Raw genomic sequence first — 14516 nt, 5'->3', positions numbered from 1 at the left:
TGCTTGAAATTCTATTTATCCTTTAAAGCTATTCTCAGATGTTACGTCTTCCATGTTACCTCTACCTTTACCCAATTAACATTGACTTTCCCTTCTTGGACCTCAAATTACACTTGGTTTTGCTCCTCTGGCATGTATTTTAAAATATATTCTTTTGTATTGTAGTTATTTAAGTATGTCCCATTCCTCTACAGGATCATGAGCTCCTTGAGGGTAGGATCGTGTCTTGTCTAAACTCCGTGTCTCTCTCTACATCCAAGCTCTGTGCATTATAAACAGTGGATACTTAATAAAAGCAGGAGGGAGGAATAAAGAAAGACAGAGAAGTCAAAGGAGGGAGAGAATGACAATGATTGCTATCAAATAAGACAGTCCTTTCTCTCCATGGGAGGAGTGAAACATATGGAAGTTTTCAGCTACAAGCCAGATGGAAAGATCCCTTGTCCCTTAGAATATGGTGGCAAAACAGATGTTAATGCCTCTTCTTTAATGTCATTTCCACTGATAAAATCATATCAGGTTGAGGAATAGTGATAAACTAGGTTGAATAGATTCAGTGGGGCCAAATTATGAAAGCTATATGGAAGTCATGGAAAGTCATTGGGGGAGAGGGGAAGTTACTGAGCCAGGAAGACAAGATAATTAAATAATTGTTTTAAGAAAATCAATCTGGTGGCACTGTGCCAGATAGATTGGAATGGGGAAGTGGAGGATCCTGGAGTCAGGAGAGGTCAACTAAAAGATTGTTGCAGTAATCCAGACACAAAGTGTTGCCTGGACTGAGATGGTGACAGGAGCATAGAGAGAAAGAAAGACCAAAGACATTTTAAAGAAAAATGTCATAGAGCTACTTACTAAGTAGAGAAACCAATGTCCTTGCAACAAAGGCTGGCAATTGATTATTGATATCTGGCAAGCAAGAATTGACTACATCCAAGAATGACAGCAAGATATAGATAAGGCATAACTCTGTATAGATAGGATGAGCATGAGGTTACGGTAGTCCACAAGGCATAGGAGCATACACATTAGGTGTAGACAATCCAGCAAAACTGGACAAGGTGCAAAGCATTCAGAATACAAGGAACAATACTGGTATGTGATCCCAAAGGAAGCCTCGAGCAGAAACAAATAGTACCCTGGACAGCTCAGTATTCTACTTCACAGAATCATAGCATCATTGCGGACAAAGATGGTTCTTCACTTTCTTTGGGTTCTTATCTTAACACTGCAGTACTGTCTGATTGATAGGGCCCAAGTTCCACCCTGTGGCACCTGGATGAAACACTCTGGAGTTTGGTGGTCTTTTACTGGGTTATTAAACATTCTATCCCATTTGGAAAAGGGAATCCTACTTATCTATTCAAGACCCTTCAGTACCCATGTCAGGACCATATCAACTAGCCAAACAAATTTTTCCCATATTGTCTGTTTTATGATCATTAAAGCTTCCTTGTATTCATTTGGGTACTGGGAGAAGAAATAGGGAAATATATAGGTGTATGTTTGGGATCTTTTTCTCATTCCTCATTGGTGTTCTGATTCCTTAGACTCCCTCTTTCATCTGAGGTTGAGACCAAACTCTGAGAGATACAGAGCACTAATGAAGAGGGTTTGGTGACTAACTAGATGGAAAAAGAAGCTGAGGCAAAATGGATGCCAAAATTTCAGGCCTGAGTGATTAGGGGAATAGTGTAACATTATCACAAAGAACCTTAATGGGGCAGCTCTTGGGGTGTGGGGGGAGATGATGAGTTCAATTTGGAATATCTTGAATTTAAAGTAAAAATTAATCATAATTAGCATAGAGGTGATTGTTTAAAAACTAAATGGGTGAGCTTTTCAAATGAGAAAGTATAAAATAAGTTTCAATAAACACTTCCAAATGGAAAATATTCCCAGTAACTATATTCATCCAAACAGCTTTAAAGCATATGTTAGAAGGAGAGGGGAAAAGAGAGGCAATGTATATTAAAGAAGAAGTATGTGATACTACATATGATTATGTATACATTATGTGATACATGCATACATACATATATACGTGTGTGTGTATATATATATATATATATATATATTTCAATGCCTTTGAACAATTAGTGATCATTGAAAAAAAACACATAGAATAATCTAAATTGTCATTTTGCTCTAAATCAGAGGTTGGTGAACTTTGGCTCACACCGTGGTTTGCTGACCTCTACTCTAAATCATATATCATATATTACAAATTATATATACTAAATCATGTATCCTATATAACAGATTAAATACACCACATATAACATATACAGATTCCCATGTACGGGAATTGAAATGGACCCTAAAAATTTATTGCATTTTATTTTTAGGTTGTAATAATAATAATAGCCAACATTTATATAGCATTTTTAAGTTTTACAAAATGCTTTACGTGTGTTATCTCATTTAATCTTCACAAAAACCCTGTGAAGTAGGTGCTATTATTATCCCAATTTTAGAAATAATGAAACTGAGGCCCAGAGAAGGAAGCATCTGAGGTAAGAAGATTTCCTGACTCTCAATCCAGCATTAGCCACAATGCCCCCTCATAGCTGCCTTCTCCAGTGCCTCATTCCTGGCATAGAGTTGACTAGGTCCTTGAAGACTTGGTCAGCAGAGTGCAAACTCTGTCAAGTGGGTCTTGTCAAGTTGGAAGGCCTAGTAAGCATTTATGTCTGTTATCTGAGTACCAGCCTAAAATCACAGAGACGTATTTCACATAGGCCCCAGAATGAAGAATTTTTCAGCCATAGACATTCTTGAAAGTCCTTCTATGAACTAAAACCAGTTATAAAATGCATCAGTGGAGAGAATACCCACGTGGATGAAGTAATACATTCTTGAGGTATTGAAACTGGAAAATGAATGAATGATGAATGAATACAAAAAGCACTTATTAAACACATTGTGCCGGTCGCACCGTGCACTCTCCTCCTATAAGGAGCAGGCTGCCAGAGTCATACTTACCAGTCTTCGGTGCCCACCCGGATAAACACAGAGACGAGCCGATCAGGAGGTGCAAACACTCGAGTTTTATTCAGAGGCCATCACAGCAAGGCCAAGCAGGAAAGCCAGAGCAAGAGAGCAGGAGCAAGAGAGAGCGAGCTCTGACCACTACTGTCCCTTAAGTACCTACTTAGCCCCTCCTCCTCAGCCCACCTACTAGTCATTGATTGTAGGATCAGATACCAGAAGGGAATGTCTGAGTTTAGCGCTGCACCAAGGGAGAGGACGTGATGCAGGAGGCTAGGACCGGATACAGGAAGGAGGCGTCTGGGGTTAGTGCATAGACAAAGGGAGAGCACGTGACACAGGAAGTCAGGCCCAGATACTGGGAGGAGGCGTCTGGGGTCAGTGCTACACAAAGGGAAAGTATGTGACCCAGAAAGTCAGGAAGGAGACGTCTGGGGTTGACGTTGCACCTAGGGAGAGGACTAGACAAAGGGAACTCGTTCTCTGCCGTCCCACTCCCACGTGGCACAGCCCCCTGCCTCAGGAGCACGTGCTCTGGCTACTTCCTTGTATCCTGTTCCTTCCCCAGCTTATCACAGCTCCACATAGCACTGCCCAGTGCCTCGGGAGTGTGAGCTCCGGTTACTTCCTAATATCTTGTTCCTACCCCATCTTGCCACAACCCCCATGTGGCAGTAGCCAACATCAGACAATCCCTCACAACACATACTTTGTAGCAGGCATTTTACTAAGCACTTACAACGAAGTAAGACAGTCCTTGCCCTCAAGGAGCTTACATTCCAGTGGAGGTACATTACATTAAAGGTAGCTAGAAAACAAGAGGAGGCATGGATACACATGTGGCAGCCTAAAGTAGAGATTGGTTCTGGACAAGATGAGATGATAGCTCTCCTTTCAGAATCCAAGGTCTAAGGGGCAGGATCCAAGCCTCTCATGAGAATGGGATGAAGATGGCTCAGGTAAAGGCAGCTTGTGTTTTGTGTTCCTGAACTATTAAAAGATTACTTGATGTCAGTTTATGACCCTCATTTACAGAGAGAAACAATTTGTACTTGAACAATTAAATGATAGGAATGGAATTGTATTAAAAAGAATGAATTGTCTAAGCTTTTAAGGAAAAAAATTTTTTTTTCAAGACAGGAAATTTATTTTTCAACAGCTATATGTTTGTTTAAATCCAGATCTATGATTTCCATCAATGTATGGAAACTCTTTCCACCATGTCAGGTCATTTGAAACTTGTAGTTAAGGGAGTTGCCTAGAGCACTAAAACATTCGGCAACTTGACTGTGGTCACAAACCCAATTTGTGCCAGAGACAGGTCATGAACCCCAGTCCCTCTCACTCCAAGGCCTGTTGTCTATCCATTATGCCATGCTGCCTTCAGCTACAAAATATGACCAAATAAATATAGGTATACATTTATGACTATGCTTAATGACTGGAAGGACTCTTTACTTAAATAAGAGCAAATATTCATGAAGTTTGTCTTTATAAAGAGTTCGTTGTGAGCATTGAATGCTCTATTTTACTATTTTTGTGTAAAATAATCAGAGTAGAATTTGATTCTGATGCATATCTCACCTTCTGTCTCGATGTTCAAATGGACTTTTCCCATTCTTTTCATTAAGATAACCATTTATATAAGAAGTTAAGAATACAAGTGAGAATGTAATTAGCTGAGCACAGAAAAGTCCCTTGGTATATAAAACTGTTTCAGAAAGGCTGGGAAGTCCTTCAAACTTTCATTTTTTATGCCTTATTGACCTATAGCCCCAGGATTGTAAAACATTTCTTGGGTGAAGGCAGATTTTTGTATAGAATTATCAGATTCTTCCCTGCTGGTGAAGTGCTTGCCAGTAATGACTAAAGTGGTCTGTGACAAAGACTTATAAACGTGTGAAAAGGCAGTAACAAATCTGCTTGATCTGTAGAGAGGTAGCAATATGGCTTGTGGTGTCTGTCTGAGCCTTTACTGGAAAAAAAGAAAAACTAAAAGGAAATATGCATAATGTCATTTAGGAGGCCTTTGAAAAAACATGGGTTTATTCATGCTGACTTCAAATGAAATTTTCTCAAAAGCTCATTTTCTACTTTTGAGAAGTTAATTAGGTAAAAAAAGGAAAAAAAAATTATCCAGCATTTTATGTGGTCTTAAGTTCAGAATTTCTATTCTGGGGTGCCTTCTGTCCACATTGTTATTGAAAAAGAAATTGGAGATTCACTTTAAAAGACCACCTTTCATTAATCGTGAATTGAACACCAGTTGCTGCTAGCAGCTTCTGAAAAATGGTTGGTGCCGAGAGGAAGTGGATAGTGTCAAGTTTTATTCATTAACGTAGTTACTTTCTTAGGCTCTTGCAGGTTGAATGGAAGAGTTCTTCACTAACGTGGAACTCTACCTGCTGTTCCACTGCACTGAGGCGTGCTTTTGAGCCCCAGAAGGAATTTTCAGTTGTCAAAAAATTATGTGTGATCTCCTGCCAGCTTGGTGTATGCGTGTCAGATTGTCTTGAGAGGTTACGTGAAAGAATATGAAGAGTGATCATAGAAACACAAAGTTTCTTTAGTGGCTTCCCATAGCCTCTGGGTTTAAAATACAAAACAATCAACCTGCCATTCAAACCCCGCTACAATCCAACTCCTACCTATGCTTCATGAACCCTTCAATCCATGCAAATTGACCCTTAAGCTATTCTCCATACTTAACCAGCATTTATTAAGTCCCTACTGTGTGACAAGGAGAACTCCGCTAGGTGCTGGTGAAAGCAAGAAGAAAACAAGTGAAAAACTAGTGAAACAGTCCTTGCTCTCCTTCTGTCGGGGGAAGTGATACCCCTTATCTCACCTCTGTTCCTTTTACAAGCCGTACTCCTTCCGTATCTCCGACTCATGAAATCCATAGCTCACTTCAAAGCATAGCTTGGGTGTCACATCCTATCTGACCCCTTTCTTGATCCCTTAGTTGCTACCACTGTCTCATTCTTTCAAAAAATAATAATAAATTTTTATTGATAATTTTTTCATCACCTAGTTTTTCCCAATATTCCTTCCCTCTCCTAAGACAGCAATCCCATAAAACAAAACAAAAAAGTCTTTAAAGAAAAAATGAAAAAAAAAAAGATTGGCAAAATGGATCAATACATCGAAAAAATTTAAAACTATATGCAATGTTACACATTCTCCCTCAGCAAAGGAATAGGAGCAGGTATCTTCTTATATTTCTTCTTTGGGGTCATGCTTGTTCTTTGTGATACTACAACATTCATTTTCAATTATTTTGGGTGGTTGTTCTTCCCATTCACATTATTGTAGTCATTGTGTATATTTTCTTGGCTTTGTTTGCTTCAGTCTGAATCAATTCACATTAGTCTTTCCATGCTTTTCTGTATTCGTGTTCAACATTTCTTGTAGCACAATGATATTCCATTACATATGTGCCGCCATTTTTTTAAACATTCCCCAAGTGATGGGCATCTGCTTTGTTTCCAGCTCTTTGCTATTACAAAAAGTAGTACTATAAATATTGGTATATGAGAGAAGTTTCTTCTTAAGCAATGACCTCTTTGGGGTAGAGGCCTAATATTCGAATCTCTGGGTTAAAGGCATTGACTCTCTCTTAAGATTATTGTTTGTATGTTTTGTATTTCTTATCCATGCAACCACAGTATCTTGTCAGTAGAATAAAAGGTCCTTGAGGTCAGGGCCAGTTTTTGCTTTTGTATCCTCCACACTGACTACATGGTCTTACAGATAGTGTGCCTTATGCATTTGTTGAATCAAATTCAGTTGAGCTAGAAAGAACATGGAGTCATCTTACCCACACCACAACCCTGTCTCGAAATGTACATTTTTGCTTGAATCTCACTGCCAGAAATGTTTTTCAAATATAAATGGCAAACCACAACCTAAGTGATTGCATCCAAGGGGAAAGGCTATTAACTGTTTTGTGTTTATTGTGGTATTGAAAGGCCGAGTAATCAAGGCAAGTCTCAAATTTCTTAATTCTACTTTCTAGGGAGATTAATTTATTCAATAAATGTATTTTGGCAAGACCCAAGTTAGGATCTTGTCTCAGACATTTAGTAGCTGTGTGACCCTGGGCAAGTCACTCTGTCTGCCTCAGTTTCCTCATTTTTAAAACAGGGATAATAATAGTATCAACCTCCCAAGGTTATTGTGAGAAACAAATGAGTTAACATCTATAAAGTGCTTTACAAACCTTAAAGTGTTATATAAATGCTAATTATTATTATATATACCAATACAAGAACTCATCTATGAAATCAAGTAGCTTTACTAAGTGTGTGGTGGAAAGTTATTTTATTAAGAGTATTTTCTGATCTCTTTTTACTTTAGGTCTACCTTATGGATGGGAGGAAGCTTACACAGCAGATGGCATCAAATACTTTATCAAGTAAGTCCAAGCATCCCAACCAAGTCAGCACTTTTTTTTTTCACATCTGGAGGAAACCTGGCAGTCGCAGACAATCAGCAAAACTAAAACACCCTCCCAATCCCTCTCAGAGGTTACAAAAATTAGTACCAAGAAGTGAAGTCTCACCAGTTTTATATCCTGCATGACTTATGTGCTGATACTGAAGGACTCGTGCAGGGAAAGGTTTAGGAAGAGTTCCAGCGGAAGCCACACACACACAAAATGGAGGTGGAATTATCACCCCCTACCTAGTGTTGACCACCTGAACTCAGGTACTAACTAAAGTGATCAATATCTTTTTAAATACTTTTTTTGTCGATGTATTTGTTTTTTATATCACCAGAATTTCCCACGGTATCCCTCCTCCTTTCTCCTCCCAGAGAGCCATCCTATATAATAAAAAATGCTTTAAAAAAAAGAGGAAGAAAAAAATATTTTTAAATCAGCAAAAACAATCAATACATCAAAAAAATCTAAAATACATGCTGTGTTCCATACACATGGATCTGGCTCTTCAAAGGAGTGGGACAGGGGTGTCAGTCACCCTCTTCTTTTTGATACTCTTTTCTTTCTAAATTTCCATGATACTATTATATCCTGGTTCTCGTCCTGCTTATTAGATTGCTCCTTCTCAGTCTTCTTTGCTGGATTTTTATCTAGGTCATACCCACTAATGGTTACTGTCCCCTAGGACTCAGTCCTGGGCCCTCTTTTCTTCTCCTTTACTATTTTCATTAGTAGTGTCATCAGCTCCCATAGATTTAATTATCACCTCTAAACTGATGAATCTCAGATCCACTTATCCATCCCTAACCTCTCTGTTGACTCCAAACTCAGGTCTCCAACTGCCTATTGGATATCTCAAACTCGATGTCCCATAGACAACTTAAACTCAACGTGTCCAAAACTAAACTCGTTATCTTTCCCCTCCAAAACCTCCCCTCTTCTTAATTCCCCAATTACTCTGGAGGGTGCAACCATTATCTCAGTCACCCAGACTTGAAATCTAGGTGTCATCCTTGACTCTACTCATTCTCCCTCTCCATGTCCAATCTGTTGCCAATACCTATCCATTTTACCTTCATAACCTCTCTCCCCCAACCCCCCGTCCTTCCTCCTGGGTGGTACTGTCACCACCCAGGTATGAGCCCTTCTCTCTTTGCCTCTGGACTATTGCAGTAGTCCCTTGGTTAGTCTCACTCTTTCAAGTTCATCTTCCACTTAGCTTTCGAACTAATCTTCCTAAAACACAGGTCTGACCATTACCACCCCTCCCCACCTACTCAGCAAACTCAGGGGTTCCCCATCACCTCCAAGATTAAACATAAAATCCTCTATTTGGCATTTGAAGCCCTTTATGAGCTGACCCCCCCCCCCCCCTTCCTTTCCAGTCTTCTTTCTTGTTTCTTTGCCCCCATATATTCTACATTCCATTGATACTGGCTTTCTTGCTGCTCCTCACACAAAGTGTTCCGTTTCCCAACTCCATGCATTTTCACTGGCTGTCCCAAATGCCTAGAGTTCTCTCCTTCCTGATCTCCATCCCCTGGCTTCCCTGCCTCCTTCAAGGCTTACCTAAAATTCGGCCTTCTATGAAAAGCCTTTCATAATCCCCCTTAATGCTAGGACCTTCTTCCTCTAAATTGTTTCCAGTTTATCATATGTAGATATGAATATGATAAATTACATAAGAAGGTGAAAACAGCTTGAAAACAGCTATGTACAAGTAAGAGTTGTACATATACAGAAAGAAAGCTTTTCGTTGTATCTCCACCATGCCTAGCACGTAATAGGTGCTTAATAAATACTTACTGACTGTCTTCTTATCTCTTCTTTGGAGCCATGCTTGTTTTGTATAATTTTGCGACATTCACTTTTTAAAATAGTTTTGTGATCCTTTACATTTTTGTAGTTGTTGTGTATATTGTTTTCTTGGCGTTGCTTACTTCACTCTGCATCAGTTCTTGTAAGTCTTTCCATGTTTCTCAGTATTCCTTATGTTCACCATTTCTCACCACGCAGTAAGGCTCCATTCTACTCATGTACCACAGCTTCCCCAAATTATGGGCATCTACTTTGCTTCTAGTTTTTTACTTCTACAAAAAGTACTCCTATCGATATATTGGTATATGTGAGAACTTTCATCTTAGAAGATTAGTATCTAAAGGAAAAGAAATGTCATCTCATATGCCTCCAATACCTCAACATAGAAGCCATTCACTATTAGGATACCCACACAAGTATGATCTAGTGGTTGTTGACTCCCACAGTTAGGCTTTTCTTGACCCTTTCAGCAAGCATTTACTAAGCACCTACTACATACCAGGCACTCTTGTAAACATCTCATTAGATCATGAATCTAGGGTCAGTCTGGTGGGAATCTCTTGATCTTTTGAAGCATAAATATTTCTTTTAGACTCCTCTTTGGAAAAGTCTCCTTCCTTTTGTTCATCCCTTTTATAAAATTTTCCTCATTAGAATTTTACTTTTTTGCTAATTATAGCAAAGTCTAAAACAGTTCTATTGTTTTCTGAGGCACTCCTTTCCTGTGTTGGCCCATGTTAGAAGAGATTGAATGTGAACTCCCACAAAATTACTTGGGGTATTAGATAGATGTCCTGCATCTCCTTTTGAGAAAATTTCATTTGCCAGACTTCCTTAAGGGCAATATGAAAATATATATTTGATGGGGCATAGTAGAAAAAAGGCTAGCCTACAAGGCAAGAAAACCTTGGTCCCAGTCTTCCCTCAGACCTATGCTGGCTCTGTGACCATGGGCTGGCCACTTACGTTTTCAGTGCCCAGATTACTTGCAGAGACTTTAAAAGAATAGAAAATGTAGTGGGTTTCCACACTGGGAGTTCCTTATGGTCCAGACCAAAAATTTATATGCAAGTCCTCATGATTAGCAGGGTAGCTACTCAGTAATTAATTTTTTTAGGCATAGCTACTTCTAAAGACCATATGCCTAAAGCATGGGATTAAATCGGCATCAGGATAGAGGGGATACCCACAACAATGAGACCACAGATCTTTAAAGGATGCATAGTTAATTATATCCCACTAATGTCCCAGCTCTGATGCTTCATTGTGGCTTAGAAGTAACCCAGAATTCTCAAAGGCTATGCTAGTGGAATAGGAGCTCTAGAAGGTTCTAATAAGCTCAAAAAGCTTTAAGTGTAGGCTCAGGGCTAGACTATGTCTTTTGTTTAAGGACCAGCCTGGCTAAGTAAGAGAAACACATCACTGATTTGGCCACAGGCTGATGAATCTTTCAGCCATGACATTCTTCCTTCCTCCTTCCTTCTTTCCTTTTCTTAAATTTTAATTTTTTCCAATGAACAAGCATTTATATTCTCTTTTTCCTGAGTCCTTTCCCTACACTGAAAAAATAAAAGTAAAACCGTTGTAACAAATATGCAGACCAAAAGGAAAATGAATTCTCTCATTATCCACGTGCAGAAATGTACATTTCCATTTCATTCAGAATATTTAGTTCATCTCTTCACTGCCAGGAGACAGGAAGCATGTTTTATCATCAGTCAACTGGAATCATGGCTCATCGTTGCATTGGTCAGAGTTACTTAGTCTTTCAAACTTGTTCATTCTTACAGCGTTATTGTTATTGTATACATCTTCCCCCTAGTTCTACTCACTTCTCTCTGCGTGCAAGTCTTCCCAGGTATTTTTTTACTTTTCCAAGTCTTCCATCTTGTAGAGGGTTTACCGTCTGTATCACTGATAGGCATACCCAACTGGACAAAATCCTAACTCCTTGAAGTATTAACAACATAGGAAAAAGCCATCATACATATATTGAAAATTGTGAGGCAGTGCTATGTAAGGGTACAGGGCTGGAGTCAGGAAGACCTGAGTTCAAATCTGGCCTCAGATACTTACTAGTCATCTGACCCTAGGCAAATCATTTACCCTCTGTTTACCTCAGTTGCCTGACCTGTAAATGTTGGGTTATAACAGCACCTACCTCACAGGGCTGTTCTGAGGATCAAATGAGATAGTATTTGTAAAAAGTGTTTGCATATAATAGGTCCTATATAAATACTTGTTTCCTTCCCATCCTTTCCCTTAACATGCAAACTGCAGACACATATTCAGATGGATCTGTGACCCTGTCCATTTCAATGTTCACAATCTCTGCCTGACTACATGCAATGCAAATCTTGTCTGTGTCCTATAAGCAGTCCATCTAACATGTTGAGAAACTTCCTTGCTGTCATGACATTTTGAGGATATTTGCGGCACACTCAGGCTGTCTACCTGTTATCCCTCCCCCTCCCCATGTGACCCTCTGATCTTATTTTTGGATTATACATGTCCCTAGTGATATCCCTCACTCTAGTTTCTCTTCACACTTTCTCTTTTGTTACAGTCTTTAAACAACCAGTCAATACATTTTTATTTAGTACCCACTATGAGCCAGGCACTGTGCTAAGCACTGAGGGTACAAAGAAGGGCAGAAACATGGTCCTGCCCTCAAATAGCTCACGAGGGAGACAGCATACAAGCAGCTCAGTACAAATGAGCTATGTTTGTCATAGACTGCATGCACCTCTCTATTATCCCTTCTGGACTCCATCTCTGTGATGCTCATTTGCAATTCTTCAAAAACTGTCATGTTCATGGCTCACAACCATGCAAGAAAACACACTTCGCAAACAACATGGTGACAGATACCAGAATTATAAGCACCGTAGAAAGACTGACAATAAAATGCCTTTAGTTAACAATTATTTAAGGAAGGACGAGGAGCAAAGCATTACAGGGGGAAGTCTGCCAAAATGTTTTGCTTTTTCCTTCTCCCACCTACAAAACCTTCCAAGAGGGTTAGCAAAAGGTTACTAAGCAGGGACACACCATATGCATCATGTAGGGAAGAAGGAAACTTTTTTGAGCTTAAGGACCAGCAGTATAGTTACTACCATATGCAATTCTTGCCAGCTTCTTCTACATTCTTACATCATCATGCCTCTTCAGAGAGTGATAGCTATAGAGTTAATATGAACTAGCATTGGTAAAATACTCTTAGATTTGGGAAGCTCTTTACATCCTCGCAATACCCTTGTGAGGTAGGTGCTATTCACTAGCCCCATTTCACAGATGAAGAGACTGAGGCAAACACAGATTGAGTGACTTGTGAAGGGTCATACAGCTAATAAGTATCTGAGGTGGGATTTGAACTCAGGTTTTCCTGACTCCACCAAGTCCAGTATTCTATCTACTGCACCACCTAACTGCTTCATATTCTTTTTTTTTTTTTTTTTTGCCTTTTGGTGAGGCAATTGGGGTTAAGTGACTTGCCCAGGGTGACACAGCTAGTAAGTGTCATGTGTCTGAGGCCGGATTTGAACTCAGGTCCTCCTGACTTCAAGGCCAGAGCTCTATTCACCTAGCTGTCCCACTGCTTCATATTCTTAACCACTATTCAGGCCTTAGCCCAATAAATATATGTTTCACTATGGAAGCGGCAGAAAAAAAAATGTATTCAAATGTTTTTATTTGTCTGAAACCTTGTGTTTTATAGGAATATTGACAGTATTTTAGAACTGTCTTTTCATAACCAAGACAGAGCAAGTTCCTTCTGAACACAGCCAGCATTGGTTTGTCTTTGTGTTCTTTCCAGTGTTTTGTATGTGGCAGGCCCATGATAAATATCTGTGATAATTGAAATTGAAATTGATAATTGAATTGAAAGATTTATTTATGTATCCACGTGCATGTGTGCATCCTGGCACACAAGAGGTACTTAATAAATGCTTAATAATTGATTGAAATGTTTTTCAATCAATAAGCATTTATTAAGTACCTCTTGTGTGCCAGGTGCTTTGGATACACAGACATGGGCAACTTGCCCTACATTTAACAGTAGCATAAAAACTTTGTTCTGAGAATAGGCAGTCACCTCCTAGAGACCAGAAAGGTAAAATAGGCAAGGTGGGAAAATCTTAATATACAGTGACATCTCAGTTGTCCAGCATCATTGGGAAATGAAGCTTTCCATATATGTGAATTTTCTAGATAATTGAAACTTACTTCTGTACCCCATTTAGCACCAAAGATTTCCTAATTTAATCATTTTGATGGAAATTCTTCTCACATGTATCACAGTAGTGTATGTTTTCTTAACAGCATGATTAACATAATTTAATTTGTTCTTGACAAAAGTATGCCATCCTTATGAACATCAAGTATTACACCACACTCTTACATAGTGAGGTCTTTAAGGGCTACTGACATACTAAAAGACTATTTGCCTCTGAGCCAAATTTGTAGGAAAGGAAGCTATTAGTGTGCCTGCCTCTAAAAGTCATTTCAACCATTCAACCAGCTATTCAACAAATATTTTTTTGAAGTACTTGCTGTGTACAGTGAGTAAACTTTGCAGGTCACCGAGGGAAATACAAAGGTACACTGAGGCATAGTAAAAAAACTATGTAACTAAATTTACTAATTTTTTTGTAAGGTAAGAGTAAATAGATCTAGAATGAGGGCTTGAGAGGCTTCCCTATGAGCATGGTACTTGGGCTTTAGTTTGTAGAATTTCTGGCATTTACCAAAACAGGACCTTCTTTGCTTTCTTCTTTTTTTTTTAATTTTTATTTTACTTTTTTTTTTTTTGAGGCAATTGGGGTAAAGTGACTTGCCCAGGATCACACAGCTAGTAAGTGTCTGAGGCCAGATTTGAACTTAGGTCCTCCTGACTCCAGAGCCAGTGTGCCAGCCACTGTGCCACCTAGCTGCCCCCTTTGCTTTCTTCTTGGTGCTTAACTACAATCCTCAATAATTTTTAATGTTGTAAAGAGGTCCTGAGACCCAAAAGTATGAGAACCACTGAACTAGATTATATTATCCCCTGAGTAAGGTCCCTTCCAACTGAACTTCTGTGATTCTAAGTGTTAATATGTGAAAATGCCCCTGTCTTAAACTTTCAGAAAAAAATCTTTGATTAGTATGAGATATCAAGGGGATGGGGAAGAAGCTTAGATTGTCAGGGAATGTAAATAATTGGCTCTTTCATTATTGACATGGACTTTTGGAGGCAAGGAATAGTAAATAATAAACTCCTTAG

General features: G+C 39.1%; 1 protein-coding gene across 1 annotated transcript in view; it reads left to right on the top strand.

The window, feature by feature from the left end:
* STXBP4 (syntaxin binding protein 4) overlaps positions 1-14516 on the top strand; it is a 190790-nt gene that overhangs the window by 161203 nt on the left and 15071 nt on the right. Inside the window, exon 15 of the mRNA XM_027870465.1 lies at positions 7351-7408. Coding sequence (XP_027726266.1) covers positions 7351-7408 — 58 coding nt within the window. The remainder of the gene's footprint in view (positions 1-7350; positions 7409-14516) is intronic.

Source organism: Vombatus ursinus, unplaced genomic scaffold, assembly GCF_900497805.2.
Source record: "Vombatus ursinus unplaced genomic scaffold, bare-nosed wombat genome assembly UNPS02014797.1, whole genome shotgun sequence".
Lineage (NCBI taxonomy): Eukaryota > Metazoa > Chordata > Mammalia > Diprotodontia > Vombatidae > Vombatus > Vombatus ursinus.
This window is presented reverse-complemented; position numbering and strand designations above follow the sequence as displayed.